The sequence below is a fragment of the Lynx canadensis genome, chromosome A2 (genome assembly GCF_007474595.2).
Source record: "Lynx canadensis isolate LIC74 chromosome A2, mLynCan4.pri.v2, whole genome shotgun sequence".
In the NCBI taxonomy this organism is placed as follows: Eukaryota; Metazoa; Chordata; class Mammalia; order Carnivora; family Felidae; genus Lynx; species Lynx canadensis.
Genome location: NC_044304.2, coordinates 17,319,325 through 17,345,421, shown reverse-complemented (window position 1 = coordinate 17,345,421; position 26,097 = coordinate 17,319,325). Strand labels below are relative to the sequence as shown.

The window sequence follows — 26,097 nt, the reverse complement described above, 5'->3', positions numbered from 1 at the left end:
CCCGGCCTGGCCTCCAGTGGCCAGGACGGCTCTATCCAACCCGCGCGTCCCTTCGGTATGCGGGGCGCCGGGGCCGGAACTACCGGCCTTGTGCCGAAGCCCGTAGGAGGTGCCTGGATCCCAGCGCGGGGTGGGAACTACGCTTCCCAGAATGCAACGGGGCAAGAGGGGCCTCTCGGCGCTTTCCGCGCCTCGCAGGTTCCGCTGGGAGTTTTCATTGACCTCTGAGCCCCCTCTCATTAGTATCGGCTCCGGTCTCCTCTAGGCCCCGCCCCTTTCGGAGAGCGGGTGACCTCGCAGAGCCCCGCGAGCTCCTTCCTTCTTCCCCTCTCATTGGTCCAGCTTAGCTGCCATTCGGGAGCGAGGAGGAGAAGTTGCTTACTGATTGGTGGATTCCGTTTGGCGCCAACTAGGAAAGGGGGGCGGGGCAGCTGCGGTCCCTAGTGAGCAGCTATTACCGCGAAAGGCTTTCCTCGCAGCGACAGTCCGGAAGGGAGGTGAAGGTCCGCTTGGTGCTCTGTGACCCCGGTTTGGACAAGGGGGTGAGAGGAAAGCGAAGAAAGTGTGAACCCTGGCCGTTGCCTCGAGGCTCTGGCCGCTTTCCCTTCCCGACCCGCGGCGTTTGTTTGGAATTAATCTTCAGGTTGCCGGCTCCCGCCCGCCCGCCGGCCTCGCGGGGGTGCGGGGGAAGCACCCGTGCATGTGACTGGCGCCTGCCGGGTCCAGACACCCTCCCGTCCGCGCCGCTTACCCGCGGCAGTAGCGTCCCTGAACCGCGGGGTCGTGTTTGTGCTTGACCCGCGGGCGCCCGCGGCGGGCCGCGCGGCCGAGGCCGGTGCCGGCGGGGCGGGGCGGGCGCGGCGGAGGCGGAGGAAGAGGGAGCGGGAGCCCTGGGAGGCCGGGTGCCGCCATGGAACTGGGCCCGGAGCCCCCGCACCGCCGTCGCCTGCTCTTCGCCTGCAGTCCCCCTCCCACGCCGCAGCCAGTCGTGAAAGCGCTGTTCGGCGCGCCAGCCTGCGGCGGCCTGTCGCCTGTCACCAACTTGACGGTCACCATGGACCAGCTGCAGGGGCTGGGCAGGTGAGAAGGGACTGGCGAGCTCTGCCGCAGGCCGCTGGGCTCCCAGACGGCTCTCGGGGGGATCAGGCCGGGAAACGGGCCCAGAGAGGGGCGAGACCTGTCCGCCGCTCGTGGGCCGCCCCGCTGAGCTGGGGCCAGCCATGTGCACCCTCCCCCCAGGCGGAATGTTGGGCGGGAGAGGCCGTTCGGACCCTCCAGGGCCGCCCTCAGCCCCGAGCCGGGCCCGGTAGGGGGTGGGGTCGGCCCGGGTTCCCCAGCTTGGCCACCCCTTTCGGATTGCTTCTGTCCCAATCTCGGGAAGCTCTTTGAAATCTACCCCCACGGGGGCAAAGCAGACCCTTTCAGGCGCTCACTTCCACCCTTTGCTGAACTACCTCGCAGGATCTTGGCTTCCTGTGAGCTTTGTTCCTTCTCTACAGAGAGACATGGCATTTTCTTACTTGGCCTACGTGCAAAATCCCCCCAATGCTGCACCCCATGCACATTCCTGATGTCGACCCATGCGTTCCTAAGGCCGGGCCTTTTTACTCTGTTTCCATCCTCAAAAGCTCCCTGGACTTTTCCTTGTTAGCAAAACGTGCATCCCACGATGTTTCTGGTGGAGCTGCTTTCACTTCAGTTTTGGACATCCCATTTTCTCTGTAAGCACACGTCTTGTACGTTTTCCAACCTCTGAAAAGCAGTAACTTGTCCAATTGATCTTTCATCCCTGCTCCCAGCACCGTACCTAGAACGCATGCTCTCGCTTCAGGAAATATTCCAACATCATAGTCATCTTGTCTACAATGTGACCCAGGCCATGCCTACTCACTCCTTTCTCATCATTTATATTCAAGTGCTAACTGGGTGTTTTGGGTGGCAAAGTGGGGGTCTGTGGTGTGGCCTAGAACAAGATGGTTATTAGCCTGGATACTTGCTAACCTCATGGCCTGTTTCCTGTATGTAACCTTGTAATTATGTTTTAGAAATAGAGTTATTTCTCTTGCTTTCAGTGAGTGTGAACAGCCGCTGGAGGTGAGAAACGGCAGTCTGCAGAGAATGGGCTCCTCTGAGTCAACCGATTCAGGTATCCCTTTAGTCTTCAACATTCATCACGTAGGGATCAATACTTGGAATTTGTTGAAATATGTGCTTCACCTAGAACTTAGATTGGGGACTAGTTCAGACCATAAACAAAAGTCATGGCATTCAGTGACAAACACTCTTAAAGCAGGACAAAGAAGGCCCTGTGGTAGTTTACAACAGGGGGAAACAAGTGTCTGCAAGGAGGTGGTGTGTGCTTGATCTTGAGGATGTGTGAGTAAAGTAGTTGCATACCATGAACCATAACACCAAGATCAGAAAATTGTATTGGTTGAAATGCAGGGTCAAATTATTGGAAGTGTAATGAAACTGTTTCAGTGAGCCTGCTATGGAGGAAATGTGCTGGTGCATTTTATTCTAACTCGTAAACTTATGTTACTGCAGTGTTTTATAGTTACACAGATGCTTTAGGTTAGGGAACTGCAAGAGCAAAGTTCTTAAAATGTAGGCTTCTTAGGAACTAGGGAGAGGATTCTTTTCTGTTTTAAGTTTATTTATTTATTTTGAGAGAGACAGAGGGAGTGGGGGGGGAGGGGCAGAGAGAGAGAGTCCCAAGCAGGCTCCACACTGTCAGCCCGGAGCCCGATGCAGGGCTTGAACTCACGAACGGCGCGAGATCATGACCTGACCTCAAACCAAGAGTTGGACTGAGCCACCGAGGTGCCCCAGGAACTAGGGATAGAATTCTTACTTGTGGCAGTGTGGCAAGTGAGAATATCAGAACTAGCACTTGACTTCCTGCAAAGTTACATGGCTATCATGAGAGGCAGGCGTTGGTGGGTCTGGGCGTATTGAGAGCAGCGTCTTTGCCACCTTGCTTCCTTCAGTGAGATGGGCACCTTGCTTGGTGTACTTTTGTTCAAGGCAATGAATACTTGCTTTGTTTGTCATATGACTGACTGAGAAGTGTATTTTTCCAAACCCCCGAATTACACATATGATCTGACAAAATAAAATATTTGAAGTCGAAACTTCCAGAAAACTGGTACCTCTTCTTTCCACGGTTGAAACAAAGTTACGTGGGTAACCTCTATCCGAACAACCAACCAAACATTAGAAGGTTGTATTTAATTCTCCCCACCTACTCTCTTGATGGTATTTGTAAGTAGGAAAATGAGATAGGTAGGTTTACTGTGGAAGTGTTAAGACTTGGGGCAAATAGAAAGTTTTTGACAATCAAATAGAGACGCCACTTTGATTCTGCCAAAAGTCCAAGCCCTGAGTCTTGGGTGATGGCTCAAAGAAACAGTACTAGTAGTGTTTTTGTTTATTTAATGACAAAATGGTGTTTTGTGTATTATTTCCTGAGAAATTTTGTTATTTCCCACAGGCTTCTGTCTGGATTCTCCTGGGCCCTTGGACAGTAAAGAAAAGTATGTATTCACTGCTTTTAAAAGTTTGTTAAGAAAGTAAAAGTTAGTTAGGAAAGACTTTTCTTAATTTTTTAATGAAATTCGTTGTGCTCTGTATGGGAGCCTTGGATTTAGCTGACCCTACTAAGACTTCTGCATGTTAGAAATAAGTCTGGTGCCTTTAGAGAGTGAGTAGTTTGTGTCAGCAGTTTTTAAAACTTCCTTTCCTTTATTTTAGCTGTAATTTTTGGTGTTTAAGTCTCCCCCAAATCCTTAATTCACCCTCTGACATCATAGCCTTAAAGAACATGGGTATTTTAAGAGAAGACCTGGGCTTGTTCTTTTTACCTAGAAGCCCAATGTTGGGGGCGCTTGTGAGAACGGGACAGCTTCAGAAATCTGTTCTTCCATCTTGCCTAAAATGGGAATGTGATTGTCTGCCCCCTTCCCCAAACTATAGGCTAGACACTGCATCTGCTCATATGAATACCTCTCTTGTTTTATTCTCATTGTTTACCTTCTGATCTCATTGCAGCCTTGGAAATCCCATGAGGAGAATAAATTCCCTACCTGTAAGTTAGTTCCCTTTTTTATTTTTAGCTAATTGACATTCATCTGTCTCCTTAGCTGTTAGTGTGATCTTAATTTAGACAGCAAAGATTGTTCTTCCTTCGTCTCATAAGTACTCAAAACACCCTACCTGAACAGCCTCAGTAATGGGCATTTCCCTTCATTTATTACTATCAAATGAATACCAGGAAAGTATTTATCAAAAAGAATACCAGGAAGTATTCTTTTTACGCAAATCATATTTTGGGACCTCAATCTCTACTGAAAGGGCTGGAGACCTACCTTGTAAGGTTAGGTGTAAAGCCATGTAGTGGGATCTTCTACCCCGTGTTACTGCAAAGTGGAACCCTGGCCACATTTCTTGGTTACCTCTTGCAGTGTGTGAGGATTTAGCCCCTCCACCACCACTTTTTTTTCTTTTGAAACTGAATTTCCATTGAATTTTCATTTAATGTGCCCTAATGTCTTTTTTCATTTTGACAGCAGAAGCTCTTGGGATGTAGCCCAGCCCTGAAGAGGAGTCATTCTGATTCTCTTGACCATGATGTCTTTCAGCTGATGGACCAGGATGAGAACAAGGAAAACGTGAGTGGCATCGATGTACTAACTTAGGCTAGAGGTAAAGCCATAAGTGTCAGTGGCTTACAAAAAAGTGGCTGGGCTGCTTTCTGGGAGACTAGACCTTCACCAAAGTCATGCATCATCTTTGTAGTCAGAGAAACCTGGATTTGAATCCTGCTTACTAGCTGTATGACCTTGACCCATTACTTCTTTTTTGGCTTCTTCATTTTCTTTGTAAAATACGAGTAGCAGTAACTTGTAGCGTATTATGGGAATTAAATAAGATAATGTATATAAAGCATTTAAAATGGCTCCTGGCAGGGAGGTGTTGCTCAGATGGCAGCCCTTAGGAATAATTATATCCATGAATAGCTTATCTAGAAGGGTCTGTCCAGGCCTTGCCTCTTTGTGCTCACCCTGGGATGAGTTGTAAGCTCAGGAAAAGGCTAGTAGTGCTTTCTACTGAACACACTAAAGCTGTACTGATGCCTGGTTTTCCCCTGAACTTGGCTTTTCTCAGGGTTGCCTGCTTGGAACTTTGTTCTGGGGAGTAAACAGCATACATAGGTGGTAGTTAAAGAATTTGCATGATCTTAGGCACATCACTTAACCTGTAAGGTCTAGTTTCCTCATCTGTAAAATGGAGTGATTGGGTTGCAGTTGCTGGTTATATGAGTTAATACATAGAAAGTACTTTGTGGTGTGTTGGCGTGTAAATACTCTGATATTAGCTGTTAACTGCTCTGAGCGCTTAATAAGTGACTGTTTTGGGGTAGAGGGATTATAAGTGCTTTTAAACTTGAAGTAAATGGAATCATACAGAATGTATTCTGTCACTTCTGGCTTTCATTGAACATGTGAAATTCATTTATGTTGTTGACTGAAACAGTTTTTTTATTTTCCATTGCTTTTAGTATGAAGTACAATAATTACAAGTGGAAAGAAAAAGAATTATGTTTGTAGGAAGGTGGTGGAAAACACAAAGCCTTCAAATCTAGAGTAAAAAGGGTTTTTTTTTTTTAAGCATTTTAATTTATTTTTTAATGTTTATTTTTGAGAGAGTGCACTTGCACACGAGCTGGGGAGGTGCAGAGAGAGGTGGGGACAGAGGACCGAAGCAGGCTCTGTGCTGGCAGCACAGAGCCCAACGTGGGGCTCAAACTCATGAACTGCGAGATCATGACCTAAGCTGAAGTCGGACACTTAACCAACTGAGCCACCCAGGTGCCCCAAGAGTAAAAGGTTTTGACTCCCACTCACAGGCAATTATATTGAAACACTTCGTTTTAGATTTTAGGAAGTTGTTGATTCGATTTGGCTTATTAACTCAGTGTTTTGTATACTTGGCAGATATTTATGTCTTTGTGGTGAGAGAAAAAAATGCTGCTTTAGAAGTTAGCTGTTGACAGTCTGTGAAATTCTTAGTGACACAGATCCAGTGTTGGAATTAGCTCAGAAATGGGTAAACCCTTAGTTTGGAGGCAGTTGCAAAGGTGAGCAGTGCCTACTCCCTTGACTGTCTCACCCAAGCTACAGCTAAGACCCTGGTTTTCATGGACAGGGGAAGATATATCGACTCTGCTGTCTTGCAGGAAGCCTTTGAGTTTAAGAAGCCAATAAGACCGGCATCTCGTGGCTGCCTGCACTCTCATGGACTTGAGGAGGGTAAAGATATCTTCACACAGAGGCAGAACTCTGCCCCAGCTTGGATGGTATGTGCTTTGGCTTTCACAGGGGAGTTCCTGGTGGGGAAGAATTAAAGCACCCTCTTTAACCTGCAGTCAAAGACACTAGAGCTCTTGTCTTTGTCATTTGAAACTAGACTGTCACATCTTTGGTGTTTTTGCTGTCTGGAGAGCAGACAGGCAGAAGCAGAGTGAAAGATGGTATGTTTGAAATACTGAACTTGAACAAGGAATATTTGATCTTGTCAGTTCTAGGGAAATAATCTACAGGCATCCTGGGTCATTCTTCTGTATGTGTGCACGGTGGGATTATGTGGCTTAAAACTTTCTTTCACAGTGCCTCCAGAGTGGTTTTGTCTGGAGATGGCACTTGGCTTCTTCCAAAGGTGGTTTATTAAGAATATTATGGGGACTCCTGGGTGGCTCAGTCGGTTGAGTGTCCAGCTCTTGATTTTGGCTAAGGTCATGATCCCAAGGGTGTGGGATTGAGCCCTACATCAGGCTCTGCTGAGCATGGAGCCTCCTTGGGATTCTCTCCCTTTGCCCTCTCCCCTGCTTGCTCTCTCTCTCTCTCTCTCTCTCTCTCTCTCAAATGAACTATTATGGATTCCAATGAACCCACTGCCTATAGGCTACTTGATAGTATTGGGGACCACTTGCCCCAGGGTTACTTATTTGCCAAACAGAAGCTGTCACTACTTCCAAAGTTCCCTACTGGCAATCTGATAGCTATAGACTAGAGAGGAAATTTGAGCAGAATGACCACATTTGGTTTCCAGGTTTTCCTGGGAACTTGCATACAGCTTTCCAGTCTGGCTTTTGGTCTGAAGTTCAGGTTCGTTCAGTCAGTATTGCTGCTCTGTCTAGCATTTGCACAAAGCATTTTCACATATGTTTTTGTCTTAATCTTCCTAAGCGTGTGAAGTAGGTGAAGTTAGCCCATTTTACAGATTGGGAAAGTCTGTTAAGGGAGGTCGGGTAATTTGCCAAAGGATACCAATAAATAGAAGACCAGGATTTAATAGAATCTCCTGATTCCTGAGTACACGGTAACCCTTTAAGTACAAGGTATCCATGGGGTGCCTGGGTGGCTCAGTCAGTTAGGCGTCTGACTTTGGCCCAGGTCATGATCTCACGGTTTGTGGGTTCGAGCCCCGCATCGGGCTCTGTGCTGACGGCTGAGGGCCTGGAGCCTGCTTCGGATTTTGTCTCCCTCTCTCTCTGCCCCTCCCCTGCTCGCGCGCTGTCTCTCTCTCCTTCAAAAATAAACATTAAAAAAAAAGGTTTTTTTTTTAAGTACAGGGTATCCAAAACGAAATAGTGTGCCCTTGAAGACCACAGCATCAGAGTTTATTGTGGTCACCTGGCCATCCTTCATTATAGATGACTTGTCTGTCATTTATTGTATCACACCTTCACTGGGGATCCCAGAAAATCCAGGTCACAAATACTGGTATTATAGTATGAGCCTTCAGTGTGTTGTCCCACAATAAGGTTACCAGCTTCTTGGTTCTGGCAGCTGAGAACTTGCCGGTGTGCCCAGGGCGTGCTCGGGAGCACTTGTGGAGGCTCAGGGGCAGCCTAGAACTTTTATGAAGCAAGCTGGTGCCCAAAGCAGTGTAGGCCAGGGGCAGAGAGGATCCCTCCCTGGGTGAGTGACTGAGTCCAAAAACCAGAAGGCCACTTGAGGATTAATGAAGTCCTATCCAAAGGGATTTGGGGCTTCTGAAGGATTCTTTGTAGGACTTAAGTTGAGACTGCCTTGTTACTGTGGGGAAAAAAAAAATATATCTCTGAACATTTTTCCTGGCTTTGGGAAGCACCTGGAAAAGAAATAATTCACTATCAGCAATGTTTGTTATTAGTAGTGCTGATCTCTATCTGGTAGATTTATGAGTTGTTTTTTCTAAATTTTCTATATTAAATATATATTAGTTTTATGATGGAGGGTTCCCCCAAAAACAACAGGGTTGCCTAGTGAGATACCCCCATTTTTACTCGGAATGGTTCTCAGAGAATGTGCGGGGAGAAAAGCTTGGGCTTTGGAGTCAAACAGGTGAGCTGTGTGATCTGGGTAAACTCTCTCAAGCATTGGTTTCCTGGTTTGTTAAATAAGTAGAAAAGGAGTAACTCAGCTTAATGCGTTGTCAGGCGTCAGTGGGAGTAAACACTTAAGATTGTATCGTTGTTTCTGGCACACAGTAATTCCTTAGTTAAAAACTGAGCACCTGTCACTTGAATTCCAAGTTTAAAGAACTAGGATCAGGTGACAGTACTATATCAAAACCTGCATGTTGATCCGTGTTTACTGATTACAATCCTCTGATAAAACAAACCTTGCCCTTTATAAAAGAGGCCATCCCCACATCCCAGTGTAAGGTGAATCGCTTCTGGGAAGAGTCTTTTGCGAAGGCTCCTAGGCCTGATTCTACTCAGGACTATGTGTAGACATCAAATCATTTCTCATCTTAGGATATGTTATCCTTTGCTTAGTAGCTGCCAAAATGTTAGTTCTAATAAATATAGTATGTTTTCCTCATAAAATCTAGTGACCCATCCAAGGAAATCAAGTCTGATCATTAACAAGCTGTGAATTCGTCTTCCAGCTTTCCTCGAATGAAAGAGAGAGCAGCGAGCCAGGGAATTTCATTCCTCTTTTTATGCCCCAGTCCCCTGTGACTGCCACTTTGTCTGATGAGGATGATGGCTTCATGGACCTTCTTGAAGGAGAGAACCTGAAGGTAGTGTGTGTGTGTGTTTCTACCCGTTCCACTAAGTACTCTGGAAAAGTGATGTGAAAAACAACAGCAATTCCCCAGGGCTTGAGCTGGCTGATATTTTTGTTCATTTGGTGGGGATTTATTGAGACTCTGCTCCTAGTCTAATTAAATCTGAGGGGGGACAGGGTTCTTCAAAAGAAGAGAGTGATAGGCTCCTTCTTACCCTGAAGAAGGTGACAGTTATTTTGTACAAGAGACATGGAACAAGAACAGTGTAGGACAAGCCAGAGGGACAGCCTACCTCCTCAGTACCCTCAGGGTAGCGGGATGCTTTTAGCTACATTCAGATGTCTGAATTGTGAAATGTGATTCTCTTCTGATCTTAACATATTGGGGAGTGGGAAAGAGGAGCGAACATTAGATGCTTCCTATGGGCGAGTCTGATACTCCTCAGGCAGAATCATACCTAAAGCATTCAAACTTAGTCTCTACTGAATCTTTTAAGTGTTTCTCTTTCTTTAGAATGATGAAGAGACCCCATCATGCATGGCAAGCCTCTGGACTGCTCCCCTTGTCATGAGAAGAACTACAAACCTTGTAAGTTGTTCTGGTGTGTCCAGAGAGAGCCTGGAAGCCTGGAGTAATTAGGCCTCGGACAGAGTCGACTAGACTAAATGGAAACTAATCCTTCTACCCACTTCACCACAGGAATCAAAAGTAGTTTCATTTGAGATTCAGTCTTTGGGTCTGTGGACCTTTCTCTTGACCAGCCGCTAGTGTTCTCTGGTGTAAAGCACACTGTTTCTTCGAGTATTTTTGGTCCTCATTGGTGTGTGAGGAAGTCTGGCTAATATATATGCATGTAGTTCTTGTTTTTATACTTTCTAGTTCATCCCAGCTATTCTTGGTCAAATTAATGTTCTTGCTGTAGCTGTGACCACTCTTAACTTCTAGTTTAAGATCTCAGGAAAATATCTGCTAAACTGAATTTAAGGGGTTCCATTATTTTTTTTTTTTAATGTTTGTTTTTGAAAGAGAGAGACCAAGCAGGAGCGGGGGAGGGACAGAGAGGAGAGGGGGAGACAGAGAATCTGAAGCTAGGGGGGCTGTGAGATGGCCACTGTAGGAGCTAGTGAGGTTCCTGTAGCTGTTCGTTGTTTTTTTTTTTTTTTTTTTTTTAATTTTTTTTTCAACGTTTATTTATTTTTGGGACAGAGAGAGACAGAGCATGAACGGGGGAGGGGCAGAGAGAGAGGGAGACACAGAATCGGAAACAGGCTCCAGGCTCTGAGCCATCAGCCCAGAGCCTGACGCGGGGCTTGAACTCACGGACCGTGAGATCGTGACCTGGCTGAAGTCGGACGCTTAACCGACTGCACCACCCAGGCACCCCTAGCTGTTCGTTTTTGAGCCACAGTTAAGGTATGGGGAGGTCAGTATGGGAAGGGAAGGCCAGGGGGTCATCCAGGGTGGGATGTTGCAGAGGACAAATAAATAGCAGCTTGAGGTTCCTCACAAGTGACAGTGATTGATGGCACTTTGGCGGTCTAAGCTGTGGGTGCAGTGCAGGTACAGTAGTCTGGGGGTTGGCCCTGAATGAGGCAGAGTCCACAGGCCGGGGCTGTGGTTAGCCTCAAAACACAGCATCTCCCTCAGGAGCTATTGAGGAACACATCTACGTGGGCACTCTTAGGTCCTCAGAGCTCCTGTTTGCAAGATGGGGGAGCTGGCTCTCATTTTTCTCAGCCTTTTGTTTTGTCCACACTTTTCAACATTTGCATGAAGTCTGCCAAACATTTGAAACAGTACTTTTTCTCTGTTTCCTGCTCAAAGATTCTGTTTTACCTCAGGTATTTTCCACATAGAGTTTAGGATTATTTTGGAACTTAAAGGTGTTGAGAATATTACCTATACATAATTGAAGCTTTATATAATTTTTATGTTTTTTCGTTTCTTCTGTGTATACTTCCCCACAGCTCATATTTAGGACAGATATTTGGGTTTCTCTCGCCTAGCTTAAGTTAGAATTGCCTTTGACCCAGCCAGGAATTTGGTTACAACTGTTACTGATCTAAGCATATCCTTGGATGTCCACTTTATTGTTACGGGGTCCTAAAGTGGCCAGTGCTTCATATCTTTGCAGAGCTGAGCCCTCCTCTGGCCCTCACGGTTTGACCTGCTCTGAGAGGCAGTCTGGATTTGAGAGGGGGCAGGCAGCTTGCCGTGGTCACCTTGCTTCAGCCAGAAATTCGAGGGGTCAGTAGATGAACTCTCAGACTGTGCTTTAACATGGAGACTTCCCTTCTAGTAGTGTCCTTAATTAGCCATTTTTATAGCCCGTATGTCATTGTCTTGTCCTAAACAGGGTTTGTGCCCGGTGTCATCCTCAGTTACACCTCTGTTTAACTCAGCCTGCATATTAAAACTTCATACTTTCAAGCAGTAAGACAGCAAGGAGTGGGTTCTTTTTCCACGTCTCGATCGTGGGATAGCAGTGGAGTTATGAAGCCACCCAGTGGTGTGGCGGACAACGGCTTACCCTGTGTGTGTGGCCTTGTTGAATTCATGCACGTGGCCATATGTATCCCATTGAATGGGTGGGCACTGTGGACGCTTCCAGGGCAGGAGTGTCCCTCACCCTGGAAAGAGCCATACACTGAGCAACCACCTGTGTGCCATGAGCAGGTCGAAGGGTGAGCCCCCAGAGGGGACCTGTTTGCCCAGGGTCTCAGAGTGTGTGGGAACTTGTCAGCAGGGTGTGTTGATTCATGAAAGAGCAGTTCACCTGTGGCAGTAGCACGTAGCCCTGTGAAGCTGGAGAATGGGGCACGTGTCGTGGGCTGGTGTGAGGTTGTCTACCAGTCAGGGGTGTGGCTGGATTTCCTCAGGAATGCTAGAATTCCTCGAGCGTGACTCTGTTAACCAGAAGGGAGGAGGGGTCAGTTACAAACAGGGTGCTTTATTTTTTTTTTTTTAATGTTTATTTATTTATTTATTTTTTTTTTTTTAAAGGCACAATTGGCTCCTGTAGACAAGCTCATACATGCTTTCTATGTTAAATATTTGGGAATTTACACTGTATTTCAACGTTTATTTATTTTTTTGGGACAGAGAGAGACAGAGCATGAACGGGGGAGGGGCAGAGAGAGAGGGAGACACAGAATCGGAAACAGGCTCCAGGCTCTGAGCCATCAGCCCAGAGCCCGACGCGGGGCTCGAACTCACGGACCGCGAGATCGTGACCTGGCTGAAGTCGGACGCTTAACCGACTGCGCCACCCAGGCGCCCCTAATGTTTATTTATTTTTGAGAGAGAGCATGAGTGGGGGAGGAGCAGAGAGAGAGGCAGACACAGAATCCGCAGCAGGCTCCAGGCTCTGAGCTGTGAGCACAGAGCTGGTGCAGGGCTTGAACCCACGAACCATGAGATCATGACCTGAGCCGAAGTCAGACGCTTAACCGACTGAGCTACCCAGGTGCCCCACAAACAGGGTGCTTTAGGAGCCTGTTGTGATTATTCAACAAAATGCTGAAGACTTTCTCTGAATCATGGGGAGAGGAAGGAACAGATTGAACAAATCTTTGCAAATTAGGAATGGGTGGTATTTAGGTGCAGTAGTGGTAAAGGAGAAGTCATGAGAATGACACCAAAGTTTTCAGTGTGAGAGACAGTCTTAAAATTATTCCTTGCTTTGTTGGGTGTTTCTCTGTGTGTTTAAGCACCCGGGGGGTATGGAATCTGCTGTCTCCTGTCTTCTCCATAGCATTTGTTTTGGTATAGATGTGCCCTCAATCATGCTACCTTACGTGAGTACAGCCATAGGTCAAAGGGAATGATAGGACTTAGGGATCTGGGGTTTAGACCCCACCTGAGCTACCCACAAATGGAGACCTTGAGTGATGCATTTTTGTTTATCTGTATGTTTCCCAATTTGTAAAATGAGTGTTGATTAGGAGGAGAGACCACATTTGTTTCTAGCTCTAACATCCAGGTAGTTTGAATGAAAAAGACTTTTCAAGTATCTTTTTAAATATCTTTATAAAGGCTTTTCTTTCTTTCTTTCTTTCTTTTTTTTTTTTAGAGAGAGAGGGTTGGGGGATATATATATATTAAGTAGGCTCCACGCCCAGCATGGGCCCTAACACAAGGCTCAACCCAGGACCCCGAGATCATGACCTGAACTGAAATCATGAGTCAGATACTTAACCCCTGAGCAACCCAGGTGCCTTGAGGTGTTTTGTTTTTTGGGTTTCTTTTAGGTCTTTCTCATTTATTTATATTCCATATCATCCGTATCATCTAGCATAACACAAACAGTTACTGCAGACTCACAGTTGCTGGAGCTATATTGGAATCGTGGTGTCCGCCCTGGATGAGTTCACAATTTCCTTTGAGACTCTGTTGAAAGCAGTGGATTCTCTTCCCCAAAATGCTCCCAGCTCTTCTAGGTTAAAAAAAAAAAAATCTCTGGGACGCCTGAGTGGCTCAGTCGCTTAAGCGTCCAACTTGGGCTCAGGTCATGATCTCACCGTTCGTGAGTTCGAGCCCCACGTTGGGCTCTGTGCTGACAGCTCAGAGCCTGGAGCCTGCTTCGGATTCTGTGTCTCATTCTCTCTCTGCCCCTCCCCCCACTTGTACTCTGTCTCTCTCTTTCTCTTAAAACTAAATAAAAATGTAAAAGTAAATAAATAATGTCTGGCGGTGCTTGGGTGGCTCAGTCGGTTGAGCAGCATCCGACTTGATTTTTTTGGCTCAGGTCATGATTTCACGGTTCATGGGATCGAGCCCCACGTCAGGCTCTGTGATGATAGCGTGGGACCTGGTTTGGATTCTCTCTCTCTCTCCTGTCTCTGCCCCTCCCCACTTGCACTCTGTTTTACAAAATGAGCTTTAAAAACTCTGGCGGTGCTTGGGTGGCTTGGTCGGTTAAGTGTCCAACTTTAGCTCAGGTCAGTATTTCACGGCTTGTGAGTTCAAGCCCTGCATCAGACCCTGTGCTGACAGCTCAGAGCCTGGAGCCTGTTTGGATTCTGTGTTTCCCTCTCTCTCTGCCCCTCCCCAACTCATGCTCAGTCTCTGTCTCTCAAAAATAAACATTAAAAAGAAAATCTCTGGTCTTGCTTTTCTGAAAATATCCCTTTAAAATAGACTTCAGCAAAGTTAGGAGAAAATCCTTGGTCTCCGAGAGAGCTGGCATGGGAGTGGCACACTCTGCTGCAGATTATTGACCAGAACATTTCAAAGAAGCGTCATTGAAATTTTAGTATCATCTTGGAAAGGAGCGGCTTACTGGGGCATAAAGAGATTCTGCATGGAAGGAAAAGCTGGGCCAAGGCACACTGAGTCATGAACCTACAGATAAGTTTAGACTATCCCTACTGTTGGTCAGATTGGCTGCCCTTGGATTCTGGGAAATTAGTCTTAGACCAAGTGGAAAGGACTTTTGAACACAATTTTGAGGGCACTTGCTCCTCTGTGCACCCCTGCTCCCTACAGATTTATACCCTTAGCACTATTTTAACACCTTATTGACTCTGTTTTCTAGCATAGTCTAACTACCTCACACCTTTTCTGGATTTAGGTGGGGAATTAAAACCTGTTGACTGCTGGGGCACCTGGGTGGCTGAGTTGATAAGCATCCTCTTGATTTCAGCTCAGGTCATGATTTCATGAAACCTACTTGGGATTCTCTCTCTCTCTCTCTCTCTCTCTCTCTCTCTCTCTCTCTCTCTCTCTCTAACTTTAAAAATAAAAAACCAAGCAAGGTGCAAGTAATAAAATAGAGGGGAAGAGGCAAATCAAAAGGTGTTCCCAACCGAAAGGTGATAGTTACGTGACTCTTAGGACCCTTTGTAGACAGTGAGCTTTAGAAAAAGGGCATGGATTGTCTTCCTCCTCTCCATATGATGTCAACTCAGTTTGTATTCATTGAGCACCAGGTATTCAATGTCTAGTATGTGCTAGGCCCTACAAGAGTGCTGGGACTAGATGAATGGACAGTGTCTGTTACCTAATTTAGGGTGGATTTTAAACCATCCCAGAAAGCCCTCGGCCCATTCTCTTTACCATTCAAGTGAGCGGGTTTTAATGGAAGATGGGTCTCTTTTTTTTCCCCCACTAGGGCAATCGATGCAAGCTGTTTGACTCTTCTTCCACATGTAGCTCTGTCACCCGGTCGGTGTTAAAAAGACCAGAACGATCTCAAGAGGAGTACCCATCTGGAAATACAAAGCGGAGAAAGAGCATGGCTGCGGCCAGTCCTGAAGAAGCAGCTAGTCCAGAGAAGCCCCAGGAGGTTAGTTTTGCAGGTGCCTTTTTGCTCAAGGACAATGATACTGAATTTTTCAATTCTGAAATTTCCATTTGGCTCTTTTTCTTTGCCAAGACTTCGAATTTTCCGTTTGTTTCAAGCAGGTTGCTAATTGGCTGTTGAAGCATTTTTATGACAGCTGCTTTAAAATCCTTGTCAGATTATTCCAACATCTGTGTTGTGGTGTTGGCTTCTGTTGATTATCTTTTCCTATTCAAGTTGAGATTTTCCTGGTTCTCGGTATGACGAATGACTTTTCAGTTGTATCCTGTATATTTTGGGTATTGTAAGACTGGTCTATGTAAATTTTCTGTTTTAGCGGGACTCTGATACTGTGGGGATGATAGGAGTAGAAGTTCATGTTCCCTAGCACAGCTTCCCTTGACACATAGGGTGGCCTGGTTATTGTGGGTAGGAGTGGGAGTTCAAGTTCCTCACTAGACCACCCCAGTGGAGTGGAGGTGGGGCACTTAATTACAGCTGGGCAAGAGTTGCAAGTCTAAGCTCCCCACTTGCTGACCAGGCATGGTGTAGGGCCATCATTTTTTCTTTGGTGTTTGGCTACAGTAGTCTAAAAGTTTTCTGTCTAGGGGCGTCTGAGTGGCTCAGTCGGTTAAGCGTGCGACTTTGGCTCAGGTCATGATCTCACAGTTCGTGAGTTCGAGCCCCATAGTGGGCTCCCTGCCCTCAGCACAGATTCTGCTTCGGATCCTTTTCTTCTCTCTCTGCCTTGTGCTCTCTTTCCCTTTCCTTCTCTCCTTCTCGCAAAAATAAATAAAAAACAGGTAAACATTTTTAAAAGTAAAATGTTTTCTGTCTTGATAGGCTGCCCTCTTTCTAGTCCTTTGGCTAAGGAGAACAGGTTTTCCTAAAGGCTTCTTGTTTCTTTGGGCTTGCTCCTGCCATCTCCTGATCTGCTTGGAACTATACATTTTCTACTACTTATGTTTGTCTCACAACTTTGTACTGTTTTTCATTGTTTAATGCTTATTTATTTTGAAGGAGAGAGAGACAGAGTGTAAGTGGGGGAGAGGCAGAGAGAGGGAGACACAGAATCTGAAGCAGGCTCCAGGCTCCGAGATATCAGCATAGAGCCAGCCCTATGCAGGGCTCGAACTCACAAGCCGTAAAGATCATGACCTAAGCTGAAGTTGGAACCTTAACCGACTGAGCCATCCAGGCGCCCCTGTAGTGTTTTTTATTGTATCTCTAAATATTTTAATTCCTTTCTTTTAATTCAGACTTATCATGACCTAGTAAAAGTTTAGTTTTTATAAAACTTTCATCATCTCTACTCAAGTCAATTGCTCATAGTTATGGTTTGCTTTCATGTTATTTTGGAGCTTTACTAATATATCATGAACTTCCCTGTAGGTGAGTACACAAATGTAATTATTTTTATTTATTTTTAAAGCACTTGGGACATTCATTCATTCATTTTAAAGTTTTATCTTGAGAGAGAGAGAGAGAGCACCAGCAGGGGAAGGGCAGTGAGAGAGGAAGAGAGAGAATCCTAAGCAGGCTCTGCACTGTCAGCATGGAGTGTGATATGGGCTTGAACCCACCAACCACGAGATCATGACCTGAGCCAAAATCAAAGAGCTGGGCACTTAACCAGCTGAGTCCCCTAGGCGCCCCAGAGCACTTTTTTGAGAGGGAGAGAGTGAGCGTGCACACACTTGCGCAAGTGAGGGAGGGACTGAGAGAGAGAATCCCAAGCAGGCTCCAGGCAGTCAGCACTGAGCCTCAGGGCTCAGTCTCAGAAACCAAGAGTCAGATGCTCAGCTGACTGAACCACCCAGGCACGCCCATGATTGCTCCATTTTTATTAACTTGTTTATATATTTTGGCTTGTATTCATAGTTTTCCTGATTTTAAAACTATTCTTCATGAAATGTCATGTTTGGCTTATTTAGAATTGCTTTTATGTATGTGTAGTTTTCCTTCATTATACTATCCTTATATCAGGTTTTGGTATTGAGGTTTGATATTAAACATTGTAAAATAACCTGGAGAATTGCCCGTGTTTTCTGCAGCATGAAAAGGTTTGAATAAACACTACTCTTAAAAGGTCTACTAGATGACAGCCATGGAAACACCTAGGGCTGGCATCTTACATTTTATAATCTGCCTTAGTTACCTAATACTTGATGAACATTTTACTTTTTCTAATTAAAAGTGGAATTTGGGATGCCTGGGTGGCTCAGTTTGTTCAGTGTCCAACTTTTGATTTTGGCTCAGGTCATGATTCCAGGGTCAAGCCCTGCATGGGGATCCATACTGAGTGTGGAGTCTGCTTAAGATTCTTTCTCTCTCTCTCTCTCTCTCTCTCTCTCTCTCTCTCCCCCCCCCCCCCCCCTCTCCCCTGCTTGCACTCTGTCTCTTTAAAAATAAACTCTTTTTTTTTTTTAATTTTTTTTTTCAACATTTATTTATTTTTGGGACAGAGAGAGACAGAGCATGAACGGGGGAGGGGCAGAGAGAGAGGGAGACACAGAATCGGAAACAGGCTCCAGGCTCTGAGCCATCAGCCCAGAGCCCGACGCGGGGCTCGAACTCACGGACTGCGAGATCGTGACCTGGCTGAAGTCGGACGCTTAACCGACTGCGCCACCCAGGCGCCCCTAAACTCTTTTTTTTTTTTTTTTTATAAAATTTTTTTTTTTCAACGTTTATTTATTTTTGGGACAGAGAGAGACAGAGCATGAACAGGGGAGGGGCAGAGAGAGAGGGAGACACAGAATCAGAAACAGGCTCCAGGCTCTGAGCCATCAGCCCAGAGCCTGACGCGGGGCTCGAACTCACGGACCGCGAGATCGTGACCTGGCTGAAGTCGGACGCTTAACCGACTGCACCACCCAGGCGCCCCTAAACTCTTTTTTTTTAAAAAAAGTAGAATTCTAGGTTAAAGTGCAGGAACATTTATGGAACTTTGCATTTTATACATGCTAGCAAATTGCCTTCCAGAAAGCTTCTGGTTTATATACCTGTCAATATTCAGGAATAAAAAGAATGTATTTATTTGTATATTTAGAGAAAGTGAGCAAGCAGGAGCAGGGGAGAGGGAGAGAGAGAATCCCAAATAAGCTTCATGCTGTCAGCATGGAGCCCAATGTAGGGCTTGAATTCCCAAACCGTGAAATCATGACCTGAGCCGAAGTCCATAGCTTAACCAACTGAGCCACTCCAGTGCCCGCCTGCCTTTTCTCTTAATACTGTTCTTTTGATGAAAAGAATTTCTTGATTTTTAAATGTATTTCAATTAATCAGTCTTTTTTATTTATGTTTGGTGCCTCTTTTTTCCCTCTCCCCCTCACCTTTTTTAAGTAATATCTACACCCAACATGGGGCTTGAACTTACAACCCCAAGATCAAGAGTGGCATACTCTAAGGGCGCCTGGGTGGCTCAGTCGGTTAAACGTCTGACTTTGATCTCGTGGTTCATGGGTTTGAGCCCCACATCGGGCTCTGTGCTGACAGCTCATAGCCTGGAGCCTGCTTCAGATTCTATGTCTCCCTTTCTCTCTGCCCCTTACCTGCTTGTGCTTTGTCTCTCTGTCTCTCAAAAATAAATGTTAAAGATGGGGCGCCTGGGTGGCGCAGTCGGTTAAGCGTCCGACTTCAGCCAGGTCACGATCTCGCGGTCCGCGAGTTCGAGCCCCGCGTCTCGGGCTCTGGGCTGATGGCTCAGAGCCTGGAGCCTGTTTCCGATTCTGTGTCTCCCTGTCTCTCTGCCCCTCCCCCGTTCATGCTCTGTCTCTCTCTGTCCCAAAAATAAATAAACGTTGAAAAAAAAATTAAAAAAAAAAAAAAATAAATAAATGTTAAAGAAAAAGAAATTTTTTAAGAGTGGCATACTCTACCAACTGAGACATCCAGGCACCCCCAAGCCCTGGTTTCTTTTAGTGGAAAATAGTATTTGGAGACCATAGTGTCCTGTAGGAATGTTCACTGCACGTCTAGAGCTTCTCAGTGGATAGAGCTAAGAAATTTATTTTAGATTTAGCCTTAATTTTAATTCCCCTTTTTAAAAAGGTGGGGAAGAAGAAAAACTTAATTTCAGAGCACTTCAGTTAGACACTGAAATAATAGGAGACCTAAGTCAGTGACCCATGCTCCCTTTTTTTAGTCCAGATTCAATCAAATAAAAATATTTTATTTGCTAAATATAGACATGTACATGTCACCCTCCTCCCAGTGACATGTTCTAGGTGAAAGTTTTCAGAAGTCCTATTCAGAACCCTGGCCTCATTTTCCACCTTTGATTTGTTACAGATTCTACATCCGTCTTTATCCCTGGCATCTTCCCCAAAAGGGACCATTGAGAACATTTTGGATAATGACCCAAGGGACCTTATAGGAGACTTCTCCAAGGTAATTCTAGGCAGATGCAAGGAGAGCTGCTCTGGTTATGTGATTTAGGCTTTGGGTTGTTTCCTAGAATTCCCCCCCCCCCCCCAGTCTTTCTCCTCTCTTGGGTGGCTCTTACAGTGTCCCCCAAGAGACACAGTTTGAAATTTTTAAAGATAAGAAACAAACACATGATCAGATGTATCTTGGTCTCTGTGGGACTATAGACCTTACTGGTACTGATCAGAGGAAGTAGGAAGCCACCTACCAGCCACCTGGACTCCAACCCAAAGGCCAGGCTCTTTGGGAACTGTGTTTCTGATTATAAAAATAGTCGTGCAGCAAAGTACAAAGAAGCAGGAATAAACCTATAGCCACACTACACATCTGTATATCAAAAGGTTATCTTAAAAGGTCCAAGGTTGAGACTGAATTTCTCCATTGTCCAAAGAAGCATAGCCTTTGAGGGAGAAGGCCCCCGGGGAAGTAGGGAGGAAGATCTGCTGATGGCCTGATATGTATGAATTTGCTGTGTAAATGAGTTGGCTGCCTTTGAGCTGTGGTGAAACATGAGGGTGGAACAGAGAACATGTCAGCAGCTTGCTAAGCCACAGAAGATGTAAAGGCTACCCGATCAATTTCTTACTCATTAGTTTAGCTAACATTTGTTGAAGCACTTGATGTTATGTGTTAGGTAAAGATTCCAAAATGAGACCCAGTTCTTCCCTCACACAACTTCCCATGTGGTCAGTAAGACCTGCTGTGCCACATATGACACGGGAAATTGAAGTGCATGTCCGTGCAATGCAAGCAGCCTTGGAGAAATAAAGGGAGGTTGTCTCGTCTAGAAGACTAGGGAAGGTATGAGTCTGGGCCATATTTCATATTTCAGCCAGGTGAGTGTTGAAGGAATAGGGACACATAGGGGGTCAAAAATAGGAGATAGTTCTAATCTGAAAGGAAGAGTAAGCAAAGACTGGGTGTGTCCTCATTGCTGGAACCTTCCACTTGAATTGAAGCTGTTGGTTATGTTTGTCATAATGACCTTGCATATGGCCATGGGGATGGGTGAGCTCTTGGTTCAGCCACTTGCCCTAGTGAGTAATTGCTGATGTGCCCATCTTTCCCCTCAAGGCCAGGCCAGGTCTCCTATTTTTCCCATTTCCAGTGCCCAACACCATGTTCCTCACAGTTGGCTATGGAGATGAAGGTTCCTGACAAAAGCAGGGAGGAAGGAAATTACCTGAGATTTCTGTATTTACGTTTGGCTTACTAGCTAGTAGTGAAGCCAGCTTTACATATTGGCTCGGCTTTACATTTGACAGTGAGGATAATACACCTTGTAGGTGTGTTTGAAAATGAAATGTCAGGATGTTAATGAAGTGCCTAGATGAGTAACTTGCCTATACTATTAGATTAAGGTTTGTTTATAAAGCTGCGTCTTATCAGGCAGGCAAGCAATATAAATGTTGCATTTATAGGCTTTCAGATTTGCTAAGTCTCTCTCTCTCTCTTTTTTTTTTAAGGGTTATCTCTTTCATACGGTTGCTGGGAAGCATCAGGATTTAAAATACATCTCTCCAGAAATTGTAAGTCCCCTTTTTGGATCCTGTCACCCATGAAGTATTTGAATCTAGCTGTTCCTGGCAGCCAAAGTTGATTCTCCTGGGCTTTCTCCCCACAGATGGCATCTGTTTTGAATGGCAAGTTTGCCAACCTCATTAAAGAATTTGTTATCATTGACTGCCGGTATCCGTATGAATATGAGGGAGGCCACATCAAGGTATGGGTTCCTGAGGCTTACTGGTGAGCCCTGCTATCATGGGAGGCGTAGAAGGAGCCCTGACAGGATCTGTGATTTTAAAAGTGGGGTGGTGACATGACACCTAGAAGCTTACTGGCTAATGTGCTGGTTCTGAGGACGTTTTCAAGCAGCCTTGACTCCTGGTGCACTGGAGAATATTCCCTGGCCTGGACTACTCTCCACTACCTTGTACAGTAAATGTTCTCTGTCCTGTGTCTTACACCTTCACCATCACAGGTGGTACCACTGATTTCTAAGTCAGGCCTAAGCACCAAAGGGCTTTTGACCAGAAGCCAGCCTCTGGTGACATGTCCCAGTCTATGCCGGGCTTAGCGATGCCTCTCAGTTTGTAGTTGAATTAAGCTGCCTGGTGGAGGGCTGGTGTTGGGACACACTTTCCAGGGAAGAAGTTAACTGGTTATGCCAATTTAATCTTTTAACCAATAAACTAGTGTTGAAATCTAGTAATGGGGTACATTAATACAACAGTAGTGTTTGTCACTGTCTTAATGGCTTTTGAAAGTCCCAAATTCATAAATCTTTCTCAAGCCCACCATAGTCATAACAGAATTCTAGGGTCCCGATTACAGATGACTGTCACAGAATCAATCCGGCAAGTATGATACACGCAGGTGCCAAGAGTCTCTATGCCTTCTTCACAGGGTGCGGTAAACTTGCACATGGAAGAGGAGGTAGAAGACTTCTTGCTCAAGAAGCCCATCGTTCCTACTGACGGCAAGCGTGTCATTGTCGTGTTCCACTGCGAGTTCTCTTCCGAGCGAGGCCCTCGCATGTGAGTGCTGCATGGAACTGGGCTCTGGGGCATGGGCCCACAGTGCTTTTGTGGGATGAGGCAGTGGATGGCTCACACTGGCGGCATACTTCACACCAAGGGCCTTCTCGCACGTCCCAAGTCATTTCCATGCCTCAGCCTACACACATGATGCGTAAATGTTCAGTTTTTTAAAAGTTCAAATTCATGTGTAGCAAATGTTTTCCCACATTCTTACCTATTGGGCAGTTTGTTGATTTGATGAACAGCTTTCTTGAGTGTGGCTTTTTAGGCTTGACCTGGCAGTTGCCAAGGGCTTTTGGCCTTATTCGGCCCAACCTTGTCTCTGAGGCTAGCATGGTCCTACTGGAAGGACAGACAGGGACAGCCAGAGAGGGGGTGGGGGCTGGGGCAGGGCGACTGCAGCCTTGACTAGGATGGGCCAAGGTAGACTTCTTGCCAGCCCACAGGCCTGGGTTCTTGTGCAGTCTTTTTATTTTGAACTGGTTCAAAAGTCAGGCCGTTTTTCTGCACGTGCTTCACCTGATTTTCCCAGTGGCTAATGTTGTGCCACATTAGTACACATACAACCACACATAAACAACTACACCAGGAACTTGGCTTACATGACCATCTCCCCATCTACCTCCTAAGGACAAGGACTTGCCCTGCGTTTAGCACAAAACCGTGGTCACAAGAAGTGGGATTTGAGTGAGGACTGATGTTCCTTCACAAGTGGGATTATTCACTCTACAGATACTAACTATTGCCTCTCATGTGCTGGTTAGTGTTCTGGTTACTGGGGAGAACAGCAAAATGTTGGAGAACAAAAAACCCTGCCTTCAGGGAACTTGCATTTCAGAGGGAGCGGGAGGCAAATATGTCTGTCAGCTACTCCATGTGTTAGAGGTACTTCAGAGACATGACGAGAAGTGGGCGCTCCAGGGCAGGTTGGAGGAACAGCCGTGGGGCCAAAGTAAGCAGGCGGAGTGGAGAGAGGGGAGAGCAGCAGGGACAGGGTACCAAGGGGTGGGTGGGAAGGAGCCACTGGCCATGTGAGGGTATTGGGGAAGAGTATAGGGTGCAGGCAGGTGTCCTAGACAGAGCAAGCGCAGCCTACTTAAAAGCTATAGGAAAAAAGCCACCAGCTGAGATGGGAGTTGAGGAAGGGACCCTGGGCAAGTTGTCTGGGGGTGTGGCAAGAGTGGAGAATGCAGTGGGAAGCTGGCTCAGGTGCTGTCACTGCACAGGAAGTGCAGGTGGTGGCGGGGAGGACACTGGAATGGGGGCTGGGCAGTAGGTCTGTTTCACTTGGAGAAAGGGCAGTTGGGGAGAGACCGTCTACCTTCCACCACCCGTGAAATCTTCACCATCACACGTGGCCAGTAGCTCACAGCTCAACACTGATTGTTTCCAAGAATGAACGTGAAGTTGGGAAGACGTGTGTAAGGAGTCCTACTGCACCGCTGCTGTCACTGTGCTGTTGTCTCACGTCTGTTGTCTCTTTATCAGAAGAGCTAACCCTGCTGTGGCCTTCCTTCTCGATAGGTGCCGGTACGTGAGGGAGAGAGATCGGCTTGGTAACGAGTACCCCAAACTCCACTACCCTGAGCTGTATGTCCTGAAGGGCGGGTACAAGGAGTTCTTCCTGAAATGCCAGGTAAGCTGAGGTCCCTGGAGAGCACGGTCCACCCCTTACCCAGGTTGGACAGCTGGATCTGTCTGGTCGTCATGGCTGTTTCTTGCCGGGGATCTGGGGATTTGCTGCGCACGACAACACGGGCCCTAGAAGCTGCTGCACAGATGCGGGGAGCTGGCTTAACAGCATGAGACAGGCACCCCCTGATCATCCTCTCTTGTCTGCAGTCTCACTGTGAGCCCCCCAGCTACCGGCCCATGCACCATGAGGACTTCAAAGAAGACCTGAAGAAGTTCCGCACCAAGAGCCGGACCTGGGCGGGGGAAAAGAGCAAACGGGAGATGTACAGCCGTCTGAAGAAGCTGTGAGGGTGGCGGGGCCAGACCGCGGCAGCCAGAGCCTCCCCTCCACGCCACCTCTTCCCTCTTTGCTGCAGAGAAACTTGAGCAAAGGGGCCAACAAGTGTGGAGAAAGGGCCTGGGGCTTGCACGCCTCACCCGGTCCCGCACTCCCAGGGTTCCTGCTGGCAGCGCCTCTTCTGTCCCCGTAAGACGTTCACTGCCTCAGGACTGTTTGCCAAGGCTGTCACTCGCCATACAGCACAGTTCCAAGCACCAAGCCAAGAAGTTCTGACTCCTCCCCCCCACCGTTGGACGAACGGCCTGGGGCCTTATTGGGCACTGTCCTCTCTCGTGAGAGGAGGGGTAGGAGAAGGAGAAGGAACTCGAGTGGAAATGCTGCTGGCCAAATACCAAAGACAGCCTGGGAAGGGGGATGGTCTCTGTGGGATAACCCGTATCTTTAATTTATTCAACTTCGTCAATCACTTTAATTTTTTTTTTTTTTTTTTTTTTTTAACTCCTGGAGACTTTTATTTAACTGCTTCTTTAAGTCACAATACTGCCATTCTAGGTAGGGTTTTATCATCCCAGGGACTACCTCTGCTTTAAAAAAAAAAAAAAAAAAAAGATGGGGGAGAAGAGGCAAACTTGTGTTGAGGGACAGAAGTAGGAGCTCTGTCACCCCAGGAGGCACTGTGGAACTGGGCTGCTGCTATTTAAAGCCAAGGACTGAGGCGCTGGTGGGAGCAGGCACTGGACTCGGACTTGGCCATAGGACATAAGCTAAACCTCCCAGACCTACCTCGAAGGCCACTGAGATCTATGGGTGGGGGTGGGGGGGGCACCGTGTTCTTCCTCACCCCAGTTCCCTGTGACATTGGCTGGTATAGGAGTCACAGGAAAGCACTTCAGGCAGCTTCCATGGGGCCACCCCCAGGTCAGTGTTGGAACGTGGTAGTGTAGGTGTCCTAGACTAGGGGCGGCAGGGTGGGGGGGCTCTGGGATGGGGGATGGGAGCGTACACCGAGTGTCTTCTATTACTGATACTCTTGAATAGCTTTTAATTTTCTAAAAATAGTCATTTTATGAGTCAAGGAGTATCAAATCAGTGTTGGCTGGGCCACCCAAGGATGAAGAGATGGGCTGGAAGCCCTGCGCATTAGGAGAGGGATGTGGGTGCTGGCATGCAGATGACCATATAGAATGTGTCTCTCAGGAGGCAGCGTGGTAGATTTTGAAGGTAAAACTTTGAGTTTATCATGTTTGAATTTGAGGGACAGGGAGTGATGGCTCATCACTCGTTGCCCCCTCATCTAACCCCATGGAAATGGGCGTCTCAAAGGAACACCTCCTATCCAAGGAGCTGGAGCTGAGTTGGTTGATGCTGGACATGCATATTTGGTTCCTGCATATGCCCACCCACAGGCACCAGCCTCCTCACCATCTCTGCTCTGTTGGGGCATAGCCAGGTTTTTCTTACACACAAGTGCCAGTCTCCCCTCTTCACTTCCTGCTCTGGAAGTGGGGAGGGAAGCAGTCATAATGGAGACAGCTGGTTGCTCTTCTGGGTTTGAGTTGTATTTGGCTATAAAACAATCTTGTTAGAAAAAGTAAGTGGGGAGGAGGGGAACAGGAGGAGAGAGGAAGGCCTCTTCCCCCTCTCACCACACATTGAGACACATCTCAGTTGGTCTCTAATCTTGTTTATAGGGATTCTGTTGGTTGAATGCCTAGAAAAGGAGGTGGGATGGCCTTCAGATTGTACCAGCTTAGCTAGCATTGCTGACCAACTGTTGCAGGCTCTGAAAATAAAAACAATCCTGAACCCAT

General features: G+C 46.6%; 1 protein-coding gene across 4 annotated transcripts; it reads left to right on the top strand.

The window, feature by feature from the left end:
- The first annotated feature begins 881 nt into the window (after window positions 1-881).
- Window positions 882-26,097, top strand: CDC25A (cell division cycle 25A). 4 transcript variants are annotated; one of them, XM_030306645.1, is made up of 15 exons: window positions 882-1,080; window positions 2,073-2,146; window positions 3,494-3,536; window positions 4,051-4,087; window positions 4,572-4,670; window positions 6,239-6,358; window positions 8,938-9,072; window positions 9,574-9,648; window positions 15,173-15,346; window positions 19,637-19,735; window positions 21,238-21,300; window positions 21,396-21,494; window positions 22,178-22,308; window positions 23,836-23,947; window positions 24,154-26,097. In XM_030306645.1, the coding sequence occupies exons 1-15, from the start codon at window positions 911-913 to the stop codon at window positions 24,292-24,294; spliced, it is 1,572 nt and encodes a 523-aa protein (XP_030162505.1). In that variant the 5' UTR covers window positions 882-910; the 3' UTR covers window positions 24,295-26,097. The 4 variants fall into 4 exon arrangements, with proteins under 4 accessions (XP_030162505.1, XP_030162504.1, XP_030162507.1 ...); XM_030306644.1 differs by having other exon boundaries at window positions 4,569-4,670; XM_030306647.1 differs by lacking the exon at window positions 6,239-6,358.